The sequence below is a fragment of the Ostrea edulis genome, chromosome 4 (assembly GCF_947568905.1).
Source record: "Ostrea edulis chromosome 4, xbOstEdul1.1, whole genome shotgun sequence".
In the NCBI taxonomy this organism is placed as follows: Eukaryota; Metazoa; Mollusca; class Bivalvia; order Ostreida; family Ostreidae; genus Ostrea; species Ostrea edulis.
Window position 1 is genome coordinate 83,789,441 of NC_079167.1, and position 16,270 is coordinate 83,805,710.

A 16,270-nucleotide genomic window follows, 5' to 3' on the forward strand; every position below is an offset into this window, starting at 1 on the left:
ACAATCTCCACTTAACAATAAAATGTGTAGAGTGTGTACAATCTCCACGTAACAATAAAACGTGTACAGAGTGTGTACAATCTCCACTTAACAATAAAAAATGTCAGTGATTTTTTTCTACCCACTGGTACTGATTCCGGCACCCATTCAATTGGGAAAAATAGTGTCAAAATCTAACAAATTGGGAATTTTCTACCATTGTATCGGCAAATGATTTCAACTAAATGAAAAGGGAAAAAAAGGGAACAAAACAAGAAGTAGTCCTCTCTTTACAAATTTTTTTTACGGTAATATTTGCTGTTGTGAGACATGAGGAATCATGGTAAGCTCGTTTTAGAATCGTCATAGCTCTACAAAACACGCGCACTGCCATGATCTAATATCGAAAGTGAACATTTTAGTTACGTTTCAGACTAAGTAAATTACGATGTCAGCGGTCTATTTTTCGGCAAATGATTTGGGAATTTATAGTCTCAAAATTGGGAAAAATCAACAGTTTTTGGCATTGGGAATGGTACTGTTTAATGGTACCAGTTATATAAGAAAAAAAACAAGAGGTACTGTGAGCAATGCTCACTAAGAATACCCCCCCCCCCCCCGCTTACCCCAATCTCCCAAAGGGTGTTGGTAATAGGTAAAACTTTAGTATTATGATCCAAAAGGTATCTAGGAACACAGCATCTCCATGCGATGAAAAAAGCCGTTAAAGAATTTAAATGGAAACCATATTGCTACTTTGATGTCCAGTGTGCGTGACCTTTGACCTTTGGACCCCAAAATCGATAGAGAACATCTTCATCCCATGCATGGGTAGTCCATATGTATGATATGGTGACTGTAGGTGGAAAGGATAACGCTTTAGAGCCCAGAAACCATATTGCTACTTCGATGTCCAGTGCGCTTGACCTTTGACCTTTTGACCCCAAAATCGATAGGGAACATCTTCATCCCATGGGTAGTCCATATATATGATATGGTGACGGTAGGTGGAAAGGATAATGCTTTAGAGCCCGGAAACCATTGCATCTACAGACGGACGGACGGACAACCCGATTCCAGTATAATCCCCCCCCCCCCAACTTGTTGCGGGGGGTATAAAAACACTGCATGTACAGAGTGTGTACAATCTCCACATAACAGGGGAAACATATGTACAATCTTCACCTACACAAGTCTAGTGTTTGTAGGACACCTACACAAGTCTAGTGTTTGTAGGACACCTACACAAGTCTAGTGTTTGTAGAATCTCCACCTACACAAGTCTAGTATTTGTAGGACACCTACACAAGTCTAGTGTTTGTAGGACCACCACCTACACAAGTCTAGTGTTTGTAGAATCACCACCTACACAAGTCTAGTGTTTGTAGGACACCTACACAAGTCTAGTGTTTGTAGGATCACCACCTACACAAGTCTAGTGTTTGTAGAATCTCCACCTACACAAGTCTAGTGTTTGTAGGATCACCACCTACACAAGTCTAGTGTTTGTAGGACACCTACACAAGTCTAGTGTTTGTAGGACACCTACACAAGTCTAGTGTTTGTAGGATCACCACCTACACAAGTCTAGTGTTTGTAGGATCACCACCTACACAAGTCTAGTGTTGGTAGGATCACCACCTACACAAGTCTAGTGTTTGTAGAATCTCCACCTACACAAGTCTAGTGTTTGTAGGACACCTACACAAGTCTAGTGTTTGTAGGATCACCACCTACACAAGTCTAGTGTTGGTAGGATCACCACCTACACAAGTCTAGTGTTTGTAGAATCTCCACCTACACAAGTCTAGTGTTGGTAGGATCACCACCTACACAAGTCTAGTGTTTGTAGGATCACCACCTACACAAGTCTAGTGTTTGTAGGATCACCACCTACACAAGTCTAGTGTTTGTAGGATCACCACCTACACAAGTCTAGTGTTTGTAGGATCACCACCTACACAAGTCTAGTGTTTGTAGGACACCTACACAAGTCTAGTGTTTGTAGGATCACCACCTACACAAGTCTAGTGTTGGTAGGATCACCACCTACACAAGTCTAGTGTTTGTAGGACACCTACACAAGTCTAGTATTTGTAGGACACCTACACAAGTCTAGTGTTTGTAGGACCACCACCTACACAAGTCTAGTGTTTGTAGGACACCTACACAAGTCTAGTGTTTGTAGAATCACCACCTACACAAGTCTAGTGTTTGTAGGACACCTACACAAGTCTAGTGTTTGTAGGATCACCACCTACACAAGTCTAGTGTTGGTAGGATCACCACCTACACAAGTCTAGTGTTTGTAGGATCACCACCTACACAAGTCTAGTGTTGGTAGGATCACCACCTACACAAGTCTAGTGTTTGTAGGACACCTACACAAGTCTAGTGTTTGTAGGATCACCACCTACACAAGTCTAGTGTTTGTAGAATCACCACCTACACAAGACACATTCATTTGGTAGTACAGTAAAACTCAAATATAGCGAACACGGATATAGTGAAATTACGGCTATAGCGAAGAGAAAACGATTTCCCCGGCAAATTCTTCATATATTCTATATAAAAATCTGCGTCTACAACGAACACGGATATAGCGAATTTACGGATATAACAAAGTAAATTCATATTCCCCTTGAATTAAAAATGAACGTAAAAATCACCTTTATAAAGATTTTTTTTTCATTTTAAACTCGTGATTTTTAACAATCGTCTATTACGAAATTTCTGTTTGTATTTTTTCAAAAGAGTTTGTTAACAAAAACAATACTTACACATACATTTAGTAAATATATTGTCGGTATTGTTTACTATTCTCGTTAATCAAATTTGAAGTTTGATTGCATTTATTTTATCGTACACTCGTTTATTTGTGTAAAGCTACAAGTAAATGACAACTGCGATAGACTGTTCGTATGTATTGCAAATAATTTTGTTGATATTTTTCTTTCAACATGTTCTTACGTGACTTAATAACCCCTCAAGATAAATTATCATATATAAATCTGTGTGTATATCTTGTATAAAAATATTTCTTCTCGAAAATACATAGGCTTAATTTCTCTCAGAGACGATACAAACGCAAGTATATCGATTGCTGCTTTCTTATACAACTGATATACATGTAGAACAAATCAGTTTTATAACAAATTTGTTATATTTTAGTTATGAATTCGCTATAAACATATAGCGAATTACGCTTATAGTGAATTTTTACAGAGTGTCCGCAGAAATTCGCTATATCAGAGTTTTACTGTATTATCATCTGAAACTGTAACCTAGCTCATAACTTGGACTTCAGCAAACACATTTAGGCCACTTAAAATTAATTCTCTGGTTCTCAGACCAATTTTCTCAAAAACAGATGAGGGAGGGAGGCTTTGTATTTTTCATTTTTATTAGCAATAAAATAAATGAGGGAGGCATTTTTTTGAAATTCCGAACTTGTTGGAAAAAAAACAACTTTAAACGTAAAAGTTCTATAACTAAACGCAGTATTAAGTCTTCCCCGGAAGACATGTGTCGCCTGCTAGTTCATTCTATATGTAATATATCACGTATAATGTTGAAAAAGTAAATTATTCAAATGGTTTTTGTCAGTTTAATACTCCTTTTAAAGGTTTTGAGAATTACTAAACATTCTTTAACGATAACTTAATTGAAATTGAAAGATGAGACATTATTATGCAATGGAATTTGTGGGAGAATCTGTTTGAAATTAAGACATTTATTAAATGTAGACTGAATGAAAACATATGTTTGAAAATATGTATCAACCTGTTACTGTGCTCTTCAAGACAATGGTAATAACCATAAGTAATTATCTGTTGGGTTTACTGCTTAGTCTTGTTGTCTTTTTATATATCCAATTTACTGTTTCTCAAGAAAAATCATAATTAGTGCTGTTCTGAAATCACATATACTGTCCATCAGTATGGGAATTACAAATACTGTCCTTTTGTACATAAAAATACTGTCCTTCAGTTAATCATAAAATAAAATCTTCAGCAAAAAAATTTTTTGCTGTAAAAAATTTTAAGTCCCGGCAAACAGGAAGTTGATAAGCGACAGATTCGAAAATGTCTTACACAATACAGTTGGCCACACTGATGCTCTGTGCCAAATATCAGGGAGTTGCCCCATGTGGTTCTTGAGAAAAGTGTGACAGAAAATTTTTGTGACGACGACGACGATGCCAGACGACGACGCAAGACGACGGATAGTGATCCCTATATGTCGCCACTGCGTGTAACGCAGGCGACACAATCATTAAGTAGTAGACAGTAGACTTTCATTTATCTTGGTCATCAGCTACAGAATTTATGGCCTGGTCATCTGAACTAGAGACTGCAGAGCTCTAAATATATAGGGTACCCAAGTGTACCGATGAGAACAACAATAAATGAAATGATATAAACTTCTACTCTGTATTCTAGAATATTTACAGATAAACAATCTACATTACTACCAAAGTTCATCCCGAAATTCCGGTTACTTCCCAAGATATGCAGAAACGATTTCAGAAAAATGTCCATTATTGTAACTGAATTTTAGCTGGGCCCTGGCATTGTACCACTAAACAGAATGTTTGTGCATTGCAACAAGCAATTACATAAAATGTGCAACATTAGATATCATTTTTAAGTCGAATTTCTTACCCCAATTCACAAAATGAGTTCCGTTATAGCTGCAACTTTAAGTGACTGAAAATTTCAAAACTATCTGCACTTTCACTTTTTACAGCCATTTTGACCGGTGGCACTAAATACCCAAAAAGGGTGAGTGACCCAAAACCATTTAGAAGCTCAAAAATTAATTTTGGTAAATAATAATTCAATTAAGTGCACAAATTGTGCTAATAACAAGTCTTATAAAGATACACAGTTCTTGATATGTCAAGTTGTATCCAATCCACATGAACATTGGTGCTTGACAATTTGGAATAATGAAGTCCATATGGGTAATTAGTGGCACCGGTCTAAAATGGCTGTGATACTTGTGCAGACGGTTTTACAATTTTCAGTCACTTAAAGCTATTACGAAACCTTTTGAATTGGAGTAAGAAGTTGTATATAACCTTTACTCATGAACCTAAGTGGCTGTGATTCGGAAGATACAAAGATGCATGAGAATTCCAAATGCAAAATGCAAAATTCAGAATGAAAGCCAATTTTCCCCCCTAGATACTAAGCGCATTACCAACTTTTTATTTTATTGAAAAATCGATAAAATAGGCAATGCGACAAACCTAAAAACGAATGCATGCGGGCTTAAGAACCGTAATTTCAATTTTATTTGGCCTTAACTTGGCAGGTACAAGGATATTCCTTGAGAAAATTCCTTTTGTTCCATGCCAAAATGAACAAAATATTCTCAAAGTATTTTAAATGTACTATGAAATTTTCTAAGTCTAAAGGCCACAACTTTGCTGAAAGTAAGTCAACTGGAACAAGACCTAAACTGAAACAAATCAATATAGAACTACACAATAATCATCAGATATAAATACATGTATCTGCATGGGGAAAAAAAAGGGGGGGGGGAGTAAGGAAAAAACTCAAATTTTATACAGTTTTCAACATCCAGAGTCCAAGGCCCATAACTCTGCTGATAGTAAGTCAATTGGAACATAACTTAAAATCTATCATTCGGCAATAAATGACTAAACACTAAATATCTGCTCAATATCCCCTCAGTAAATGGAAACTAAATATTATAAAAATTGAATCCATTGGCTGAAAGCTGAAAGTCTATCAACTAATTTAAAATGAAACTTTAACCCTTATCTGCATATAACCTCTTCTGTATACAACTACACACTAAAAATCAAACACAGTACACTAGAGAACAGATAAAGGCAATATCATATCAACCATTTCATAACAGAGACAAAAACATTTCTAAATTTCATCTGCATTTCAATGAACCCACCTTCTTTAAATGGGTCATCATTCTGGAATGGATCAGACCCACCACCGCTGGAATCACCCCCAAACACGTCTTTACTCTTAAACGGGTCCTCCTTAAAGTCGTCAAGCGTTGACCCCATGCTGAAGTTGCTGATGGTACTGACTGGGCTGCCAAGCTGAAAACAGACTAGAAATGAATATCCATAAAGTAAATGACTGTCCACTTATCATAAAATACCAAAGGTCTGAGGAAAAAAGTGGGGTCTCGATAACCGTGTTAGTGGGTCTTGAAAAGAATGTTAGTGGGGGAGAAATGTGTTAGTGGGGTCCTGATACCAGTACGTATCAAATCAGTACTTGTAGTGGCTTTGGTACTGTGAATGAAATCAGTACTTACAAAGGCCTTGGTACTGTGAATGAAATCAGTACTTACAGAGGCCTTGGTACTGTGAATGAAATCAGTACTCACAGTTGCCCTAGTGCTGAGATCATCCTGCAGTTGGTTAGAGAATATGCCGGACACCTCACTGTTTACACTGCTATGACTGGCCACACTGTGCTTTAGTCCTCTCTCCTGGTCATTTAAATGCTGTACTCTCTGACGACTCTTAAAAAGAAAAACATTCCTCATGACTACACCTTCAGCACAAAACTAAATTGTTGTTCGTCTGAATCATTTAAATAAATCTTCTATTCTCAAAAGATTTTTTTCAGACCTTTCTATGACTATTTTCAAACCAATTTAGAGTCCATTTCTGGTCAAAATTGAATGTAAAATGCAAAATCTCCACAAAAGAAAAAAGATTTGACATAACTACCTATATAAAATTGAAGTATAAATCAGAAAAGGGTAAACAAAGATATCTTTAAAAGTTTAACTTTACTTTTTTATGATGATTGACAAACTTATATTAATGCTTCTCTTCTACTCTGATATTGAAAGGAAGAGGTCATTGACATTTTTAAGGGTACCCTCATGAAAAATTGCTTAATTATTTTCCATACACTTGTAATTTTTCTCCTGATAATACATGCCCATGTATCAGAATATAATCTAACTCTGGTTGTAATATACTATGGATTTGCTGACTGACTTTAGTGAATACAGAATAATTTCATGTCATGTTAAGTGGATTTGCTAATTTGCTGTATGACACAATATAGCACCACAAATGACATCACAATACAGATTTCAAAATGCTGCTGTAACAAAACTGCTCTGTGTCATATTACATGTCCATGTTGATGATAAAACCTGGTTTGCAAAGATTAAACTTTTTCAATAAACTTTTGTAGTTTAAGAAGCATAAACTGGCCAAAACAAGACTAGCATATCATCTGGTTCATAATCAGCTCTAAAACAAAAGTCATAAACAGGTTTAACATTACTGGTTTCACATTCCTGGTGTCGCAGGTTTCACATTGTGAAGACTATTGGTGTATCTACCCTGTATTACCTGTGATATCTGAAGCTGAAGGTCGCCCTGTGATTTGACCAGCAATTCCAGCTGTTGCTTTCCACCCTCCACCTGCTGTTCCATCTTTGATTCTTCCTCCCTTAGAGAACTCAGTTCCATTCTTAATCTCTCAAGCTCTTTCTCTTGGTTCTGGAAAATTAAAATTCATGCTTTTGATGAACTCCCTTAATATTCTTTAAGAGAATAACTATTTTTGAAAGAAAAACATCTGTACATTTGGAGTATATGTAAGCTGGCTGGTAGCCATGGAACAAAGCAAGAACAGCAGCAAACAACAGGAATGGAGATGCTTTGTAGATGCCCTATGTGGCATCAGGCATGAGGAGGTTAGGTGAAGGTAACATTTATGATAAGAAAAGGGGTGCAGTAATTAAATTTTCACACACACCCCCCTCCCACACCCCCCCCCCATTAATTTTTTACTCATTCCACTTCAGCAGAGTGTGCAGATTTAAAACAGTGTGAATCTAAAATTTTCTTATTGTTCTGAAGTAGCACATAGAAAGACTTAAAATTTGAAGCTGAACAAGAGATTGTTTTTATGAAAAGCAAATGTCTCCCCAGCTCCCCAAATTGGAAGTGCACCGAATGAAATCACCTCCCCTTAATGTACAGCATGGTATGGAGGAGAAAACATGGGCAGGAACATAGACATTATGAACTCCGAAAAGCCATATAGGAGGAGAAGCGTTCACAAGCTATTTTACATCCTCCACCCCTCTTAGATCCACTGTAACTTTTAGGAAAATAATTGGATCCTCCTGTCCCAACAATATACACATCCATATATGGCAATGAAGCACTGTACAAGGTTTCAAATCTATCAGATAAGCCATATAGGAGAAGTGTTCACAAACTATTTTACATCCTTCACCCCTCTTAGATCAATTATAACTTTTTTGAAAAATAATTGGATCCTCCTATCCTAACAATATGCACATCTACAAATGGCAATGAAGCATTGTACAAAGTTTCAAGTCTACCCGATAAGTCATATAGGAGGAGAAGTATTCACAACCTATTTTACAGCCTCCATCCCTCTTAGATCCACTATAACTTTTAGGAAAATAATTGGATAAGACTGTGTACAGTATTCTGGATAAGACTGTGTCCTAACAATATGCACATCTACAAATGGGAATGAAGCATTGTACAAAGTTTGAGGTCTATCTGATAAGCCATGTAGGAGGAGAAGCGTTCACAAGATTTTGTGACAGACAGAAGGACGGATGGATGGAAGGACAGAAAGTACAAAGACAGTATGTCTCCCCCTGGAAGACGGGAGACATAATAAGACTGTGTACAGTATTCTAGATAAGACTGTGTACAGTAACACAGTATTCTAGATAAGACTGTGTACAGTAACACAGTATTCTAGATAAGACTGTGTACAGTATTCTAGATAAGACTGTGTACAGTATTCTAGATAAGACTGTGTACAGTATTCCAGATAAGACTGTGTACAGTTTTCTAGATAAGACTGTGTACAGTATTGAGGATAAGACTGTGTACAGTATTCTGGATAAGACTGTGTACAGTATTCTAGATAAGACTGTGTACAGTATTCTAGATAAGACTGTGTACAGTATTCTAGATAAGACTGTGTACAGCATTCTAGATAAGACTGTGTACAGTATTCTGGATAAGACTGTGTACAGTATTCCAGATAAGACTGTGTACAGTATTCCAGATAAGACTGTGTACAGTATTCTAGATAAGACTGTGTACAGTATTCCAGATAAGACTGTGTACAGTTTTCTAGATAAGACTGTGTACAGTATTGAGGATAAGACTGTGTACAGTATTCCAGATAAGACTGTGTACAGTATTCAAGATAAGACTGTGTACAGTATTCTAGATAAGACTGTGTACAGTATTCTAGATAAGACTGTGTACAGTATTCTGGATAAGACTGTGTACAGTATTCCAGATAAGACTGTGTACAGTATTCTGGATAAGACTGTGTACAGTATTCCAGATAAGACTGTGTACAGTATTCAGGATAAGACTGTGTACAGTATTCTGGATAAGACTGTACAGTATTTTGAGTATATACATGTATTTCTTACATTAGTGGTCAAAATACTTTCATCAAAATTAAACAATTTCAGAGTAGGTGATTTTCTTGCTTACTGAGTTAAAGTAAGTGATATTGAATTTTATAAAGGATTTAAACAAATACATAGGGAATCCACCTCTCTGTGGGATTGATTATACCAAAAACTTACCAGACACTTCAGTATACGGGTTGGGGGAGTAGTTACACCCATCAGCAGGGAGTGGGGGGGGGGGGGGGGGGGGGGGTCAACAATGGCTAAAATATTCATAAGATTATATATCTGCAAACTGCACCCTGTTTATGTGATGATTTTTCATGATAAATCCTATTTGCACAGACTACTCTATGTGCATGCGATGAGTATTCATGATAAACCCTACCTGCACCGACTGCTCCCTGTTGTTGATCTGAGACCGCAACTCCTCGATACTCTTCAGTTCCACCTCACATTTCTCATTCAGATCTCGAACATTACTCTCCAAGCTGGATTTCTGAGAATAAAAGTATACTGATTTTGTTCTCGCTTTCTTTTTATATGACAAGTAACAGCAAGAGATCCAGGAGCCATAATGTTTATTTAATTCTCTGTCCTGCTTGTCCAAACATTTCTGCACCTTTCTTTCTGGTTCCCCACTTGAGATAGACTGTAGATATCTTACATTTAAGTTGAGTTTGTCTGGACATTTCTTCACCCGTCCCTCTGAGATATCTTGCCTTTAAGTTGACTTCCTCTACAGGCAGTTCTTCACCTGTTCCCTCTGATTTTCCAGTACTTTAAGTATTTTACCTTTTTGACAAACTCATCCAGACATTTCTGTATTTGTTCTATCTGGTTCTCCACCTCCTGTACACTGTAAATATCTCACCGTCTCCTTTAGCTCACTCAGACTGTAAATTTCCCACTTTCCCCTCCAGCTCCCTCAGACTGTAAATTTCCATCATTTTCCTCCAGCTCTCGCTCAGACATTTGCACCTTTCTTTCTGGTTCGTTGTAGACATCTTACCTTTTCATCAAGCTCATCCAAACATTTCTGTGCCTGCTCTTTCTGGTTCTCAAGCTGTTGTAGTGTGGCTGTGATGGCGTCCAGTTCCTTCTGTAACATGACTACTTCACCGTTACAGATCTTCATGTCCGCCTCAGTCTGAGCATTATCTCTCTCCAAATGCAACTTCTCCCTATAAACAAGATAATACCAGTATAAACAAAATAATACCAGTATAAACAAGAAAATACCAGTATAAACAAGATAATACCAGTATAAAGGGAATACTTTTGTAAGTTAATGGTTTTTACAAAAAATAAGTTCATCTCAGTGATTCAATGTCGAAATAATCTCTGTGATCTAATATCAAAATAATCTCTGTGATTTAAGGAGGCATACTAAATCATCATAATTGTCGACTTCCTTTTAAAACAGAGATAAATATCAGCAATATTTGTTGATTACTTATAGATTTTTAAAATTGCCTAGCCAAGCAGCTCAGTAAGTTAGAGCTTTTCAACTGCTGAACTGTAGATCGCGGGTTTGAGTCCAGCAGGGTTTTAATTTTTTTTTTTTTAGATTACATTCTACTAAAACTGTATTTTTGACTAAATAAGTGAATTTGAAAGTTTTCAATTTCAAAATATTGTTGTACATGCCCACCATTTTTCATTCATATCAAATTTCTCCAGTGTAGCATTCCTCCTTAATATCAAAATAATCACAGCAATTTAATAACAATAATAATAACTCTTGTGATTTAAAAATATGATTTAATATTAAAACAATAGCAGCAATCTACTGTATATTAGGTAATTTTGACATTGGCAATATTTGACATATTTTTCTCAAAGAAGTACAAGCAGTTTAAAATCTTAGTGCTCTATATTTTAGCGACATCACATTTAACAAATGTATGATTCAATATATGAAAATAAATTTTGGGACTTTTATTCTCAGTGAATTTTCCGAATTCCCCAAAAGAGCAAACATTTACAGCAAGCCAAAATTATCCGAAATACGGTAAAATCAAATTCATCTAAATGATTCAAAATCAACCTCATCTCAGTAACCTAATATAAAATTATCAGTTTCCCTCGGACTAAAATTTCGCTTTTTCATTGATTTAATTGTGCCACATGATTGCCGTCCATCTCACTATGTCTGGCCGGTAGATCTTATAGTCGGCAATATGGAGGAATACGTATGTGTTTCTATCCATCATTTATCTTGTAAGTCATACACATCCCTGTCAGGGACCTCATCTACTGTAACGGAAACTTAAAGTTTTAAACTGGAGTAGCGGCCCTTTGTGCGATGTCAGATTTGTTAGTGTTTGCATCAAAAAGGTCTCGCTCGAGAACACAGAATTGAAAGTGAACAGAGATGTTGCAAGGGTTTTCAAAGACTACTTGATGGTTAAAGGCGAGAGTGCAGGGGGTTGTTCAAAACTCTTAATATTGGACACTGACGTGCACCTTGCCATTGTAACCACTGAATTATTGAAATTTCAATTTTTAGAACTGTTTGTAGACACAAATACTGTGGATGGGAATTTTGTTAACAGAATGAAACACATGCACTGTTGCATACGATATTCTTGATTTATCATTTATTGTTCACTTTCGCCTTTACATTCAATATTGTGATAATCAGTTCTTGTCCATATGTTGACTTTTTGTCACATAATGGTCCTTGAGAAAATCAATCACTAATTAGGTTTTTAACTGACTGTCCACGGATATATATTGGGTTGATCAATCTATGAGATACATTTCCGTAGACAGTCAGTTAAAAACCTAATAAGTAATAATTTCCTTCATTTCATATCGAATTAATCTCAGTGATTTAATATCCACTTTTACAAGGGTGGGTATTCCAGTATCCAATCCTTAAGTATACACAATCTATCAAAAGAATCCTGTATATTCTGGCCATCAACAATGAACAGGCAATCTGAGAGTATTGCATGGCAATACATAGTCCCCTACCGGTTGCAAAACTTACTGTACCACAACAATATCAGAGTTCATTATATAGGTTATGGTAAAAGGGAAAATTGGGGAACCAGGAGAGGAATGGTTGGAAATCAATTGCTATTCGAGTAGAGACTAGACAGGAAAAAAGGCGAATTTATAATTAGGTTTAGTTCTTTAACCAAGTCAATAAACTGCAGAATGTAGGTAATCATGAATAATTTAGCTACATTGTTGTATTACTATGCTAGAAATTTTAATGAGTGAAGTACTCTTATCTACAGAAATAAGTAACTTGGATGTAAATTAATAATTCATGCTCTTTTTCTAAGTCCAAGGGCCATAACTTAATGAAAAATCAACGGACCGAGACGAAATTCGAACTTGATCTGTAACTGGTTATGGCAAAGCAATGTACTAAATATTAACTGAATATCTGCAAGCACAACAAAAAAAAGTGTGGAAAACTGATAATTTATGCTATTTTTCTAAGTTCAAAGGCCTTAACTAGGTGAAAAATCAATGGACTGAGACCAAATTCAAAAATGATCTGTAATTTGTTATGGCAAAGCAACGTACCAAATATCAAATAAATATTTGCAGGAATAGAGAAAAAAAGTGTGGAAAACTGAACTGATAGACGGACTTACGGTGATAGCACAAACCTAGAGTCCCCTTCGACTTTGTTGGTAGGGGACTAAAAAAGAATCCTTATGATACAGAAGCCTACCTTTTCATGTCTTCAATTTCTTTAGTGATGATGTCCAGTTCTTTAATGGCTGAAGAATCCGCCACGTGTCCATACGGGCCTGCGTTCACCCCATCCTGTTCAAATCATTCATCAAATTATCGTCAAAAATCTCACATACATACAATAAATCAGGAAAATGATCGTCAAAAATCTCACATGCATATCATAAATCAGGAAAATTATGATAAAAAATCTCACATACATATTATAAATCAGGAAAATTATCATCAAAAGTCTCACATACCTATCGTAAACGAGGAAAATAATCATCACAAATCTCACATACATACCATAAATCAGGAAAATGATCGTCAAAAATCTCACATACATATCATAAATCAGGAAAATGATCATCAAAAGTCTCACATACAAATCATAAATCAGGAAAATGATCATCAAAAGTCTCACATACATATAAATCAGGAAAATGATCATTGAAAGTCTCACATACATACCATAAATTAGGAATTTTTCAAGAGATTTTACTTTCCAAACAGTGGGATTGCCAATTTATAAAAACAACAAATCTTCCTGATATTTCCCGACAATGTTCAGAGATATATTTGGTGAATTAGTAATGTTGCAGAAACTGTGCCACAATAATATAATTTGCTCCCAGTATTTATGTCTCTCATCTGAATGCAAATTCAAAACATTCACCGGAGATCCTAAAAAAATTACTTGTTTGATTTTGTTAACATTTTCTCCGTACCTTAATTTTGGCATCTAACCCTACTCCCCCGTTCTGTTCTCTAACTAGTCAACATAAAAACACCTACTTACATAACCAAACTTTCTTTCTCTTATGTTTTTTTTTTCAGTTCAAAAGAATCTCCACATTAACTATTTCCGCCATCAATAGACATTCAAAATAGAAATCACCAGCAGAAAACCATCTGCCTTACCGTGACTCCAAAAATAGAAATGACCAATAGAAAACAATCTGACTCACCGTGACTCCAAACTGAGTGGTGTCTGTGCTCCCCTTGGGCCGCATGGAGGGTGGCATCATCTCCGGTGTGAGGCTGGCGGGGGGATCAATCCCCTTCAGTTTCTGCTGTACAAGGTACATGGCCAGGGCAAACTGCTCTGAGTTTATCTTCCCTACATTGTTTGTGTCACATAAAGTCCTGCAGACAGGAGAACCAGTTAAAAAAATATTCTATCAATTCATGTTCACATAAGTTCTGCAGACAGGAGAACCAGTTAAAAATTATTCGATCACATAAAGTCTGAACACAGGAAAACCAGTTAAAGACTGTCAAATCAATTCATGTTCTGATAAAGTCTGAACACAAGAAAAGCCATTAAAAATTGTCAAATCATTTCATCTGATAAAGTCTGAACACAAGAAAAGCCATTAAAAATTGTCAAATCAATTCATATGATAAAGTCTGAACACAAGAAAAGCCGTTAAAAATTATCAAATCAAGTCATAGTTTTAATAAAAGTCTTTACACAGGAAAACCAGTTACAAATTGTCAAATCAATTCATGCTCCAAAAGACTTTACAGCATTCATTATAATACATTCACATTCCCAATGTTTTTGCCTTTGATATCGGTACCAATTGTAATGATAGCCATTTTCTCATGAATGTGATGTAGTTGTCAACAATGCACATATGATTCTTTATAATATAATACATCTATTTCAACGACTGGAAATTCCGAAAGAAATGAAAGTAGAATGTTGATTGATTGTTTTGCTGTTTTCCGCTACACTCAACAATTTTCAGTTATCTGGTGGCGCCCAGTTTTTATCGGTGGAAGAGAGAACCCAGATACAATGTACCTGGGAAGAGACCCCTGACCTTCCGCAAGTAAACTGGGAAACTTTTGCACTTATTGGCGCAAGCAGGATTCCACCCGCGTTGACCAGAGGTGAGAGGCCATGTGATTTTGAGCGCAATGCTCTGACCACTCGGCCACGGAGGCCGTAGAATGTAATATTTTTGAAAATACATGAGGGTATAAACTACAAAGTGTCATGTCAGGAAAACTTTCTTAAAACATCAAATGCAAATATTACAGTATATTCATTTTAAATGCGAGTTTTCCAAAAACATTCAGAAATGTATCAATATTGTCGCAATACTAATACGTCCTATAGAGGCTTTATGCTTTCCAGGAATTTAAAGCAAATGTCAAATATTGGGATAAAGCATTCTTAAAGCAGGGGCAGGTCACTCTGATTTACTTCCAGAGGGTTTATTTTTCAATGCCAGTATAACTTCAAAAGGTTCTCTTACTAGAATTCAGATTTATTTTGAACAGAGCGCTATACAATGCTCCCTCGCTATATTGCCCCCATTAGGCGAAACAAAATTAATATATAGTTTTTAGTTGAGGAACTATTGATTAATTTTTTTTGGCCTTATATTGCCTGAAAATCCTAAAGAACAGATACCAAATGGGCAGTTTACAGTACAACTAATCTCTAAATTTTACAGGACAACTGGAGATGAACTCCTAGAGTGTGTTCGAGATTGCGTTTCTTTGCATATGTACATATTCCTGTCGATCCCGAACGCCAAGTACGCAATCCCAGAACGGGTTTGAGGTGCAAGACCTCACACCACCTCTGTAGGTAGTGTGGTCGAAGAACAAGAACACGTTCCGATTCATGCGTACATGTTCTTGTCATTTGTGATTCTAAGAATGGAGAACGAGAACAGCGAACTTGAACACACTCCTAATGATTCTCACCAGATGTGGGCAAGAGTTGTGTTGGGGAGACCACTCTGAATAAGTATGGGGCGGATCTCCTCCCCTGATACCAAGCCGTCCAAGTCAGTGTCGACCGTCTTAAACATTTGGTTATACTTCATCTTATCCACAGGATTCACTACCCACTGCAAGGTCATCTGAAAGAAATACATACTAGTTAAGGCCAACCTAAATAAATTCATGTTTTACATGAGAGCAACCCACAAAATACATTTACATACACATGGATGAAATACATGTATATGTTTGGTTTATATCTAACTACATGTATACCAGTTTAAAAAATGCAGCTCTGTCAACGCCAACCAGTCCACAAATGAAAAATCAGATAAGGACTATTGATTCTGTATGTAAATACAAATATCCGCATCTTTTAAATTTCCATTTTGTAAAACTTGTG

At 36.3% G+C, this 16,270-nt stretch overlaps 1 protein-coding gene across 1 annotated transcript in view; it reads right to left on the reverse strand.

The window, feature by feature from the left end:
* Positions 1-16,270, reverse strand: part of LOC125669196 (uncharacterized) — a 66,493-nt gene that overhangs the window by 6,638 nt on the left and 43,585 nt on the right. The window contains exons 21-28 of the mRNA XM_056161512.1: positions 15,850-16,007; positions 14,094-14,271; positions 13,121-13,215; positions 10,436-10,607; positions 9,812-9,922; positions 7,352-7,501; positions 6,364-6,501; positions 5,917-6,070 (exon numbers count right to left, since the gene is read on the reverse strand). Of these exons, the coding sequence (XP_056017487.1) occupies positions 5,917-6,070; positions 6,364-6,501; positions 7,352-7,501; positions 9,812-9,922; positions 10,436-10,607; positions 13,121-13,215; positions 14,094-14,271; positions 15,850-16,007 (1,156 nt within the window). The remainder of the gene's footprint in view (positions 1-5,916; positions 6,071-6,363; positions 6,502-7,351; positions 7,502-9,811; positions 9,923-10,435; positions 10,608-13,120; positions 13,216-14,093; positions 14,272-15,849; positions 16,008-16,270) is intronic.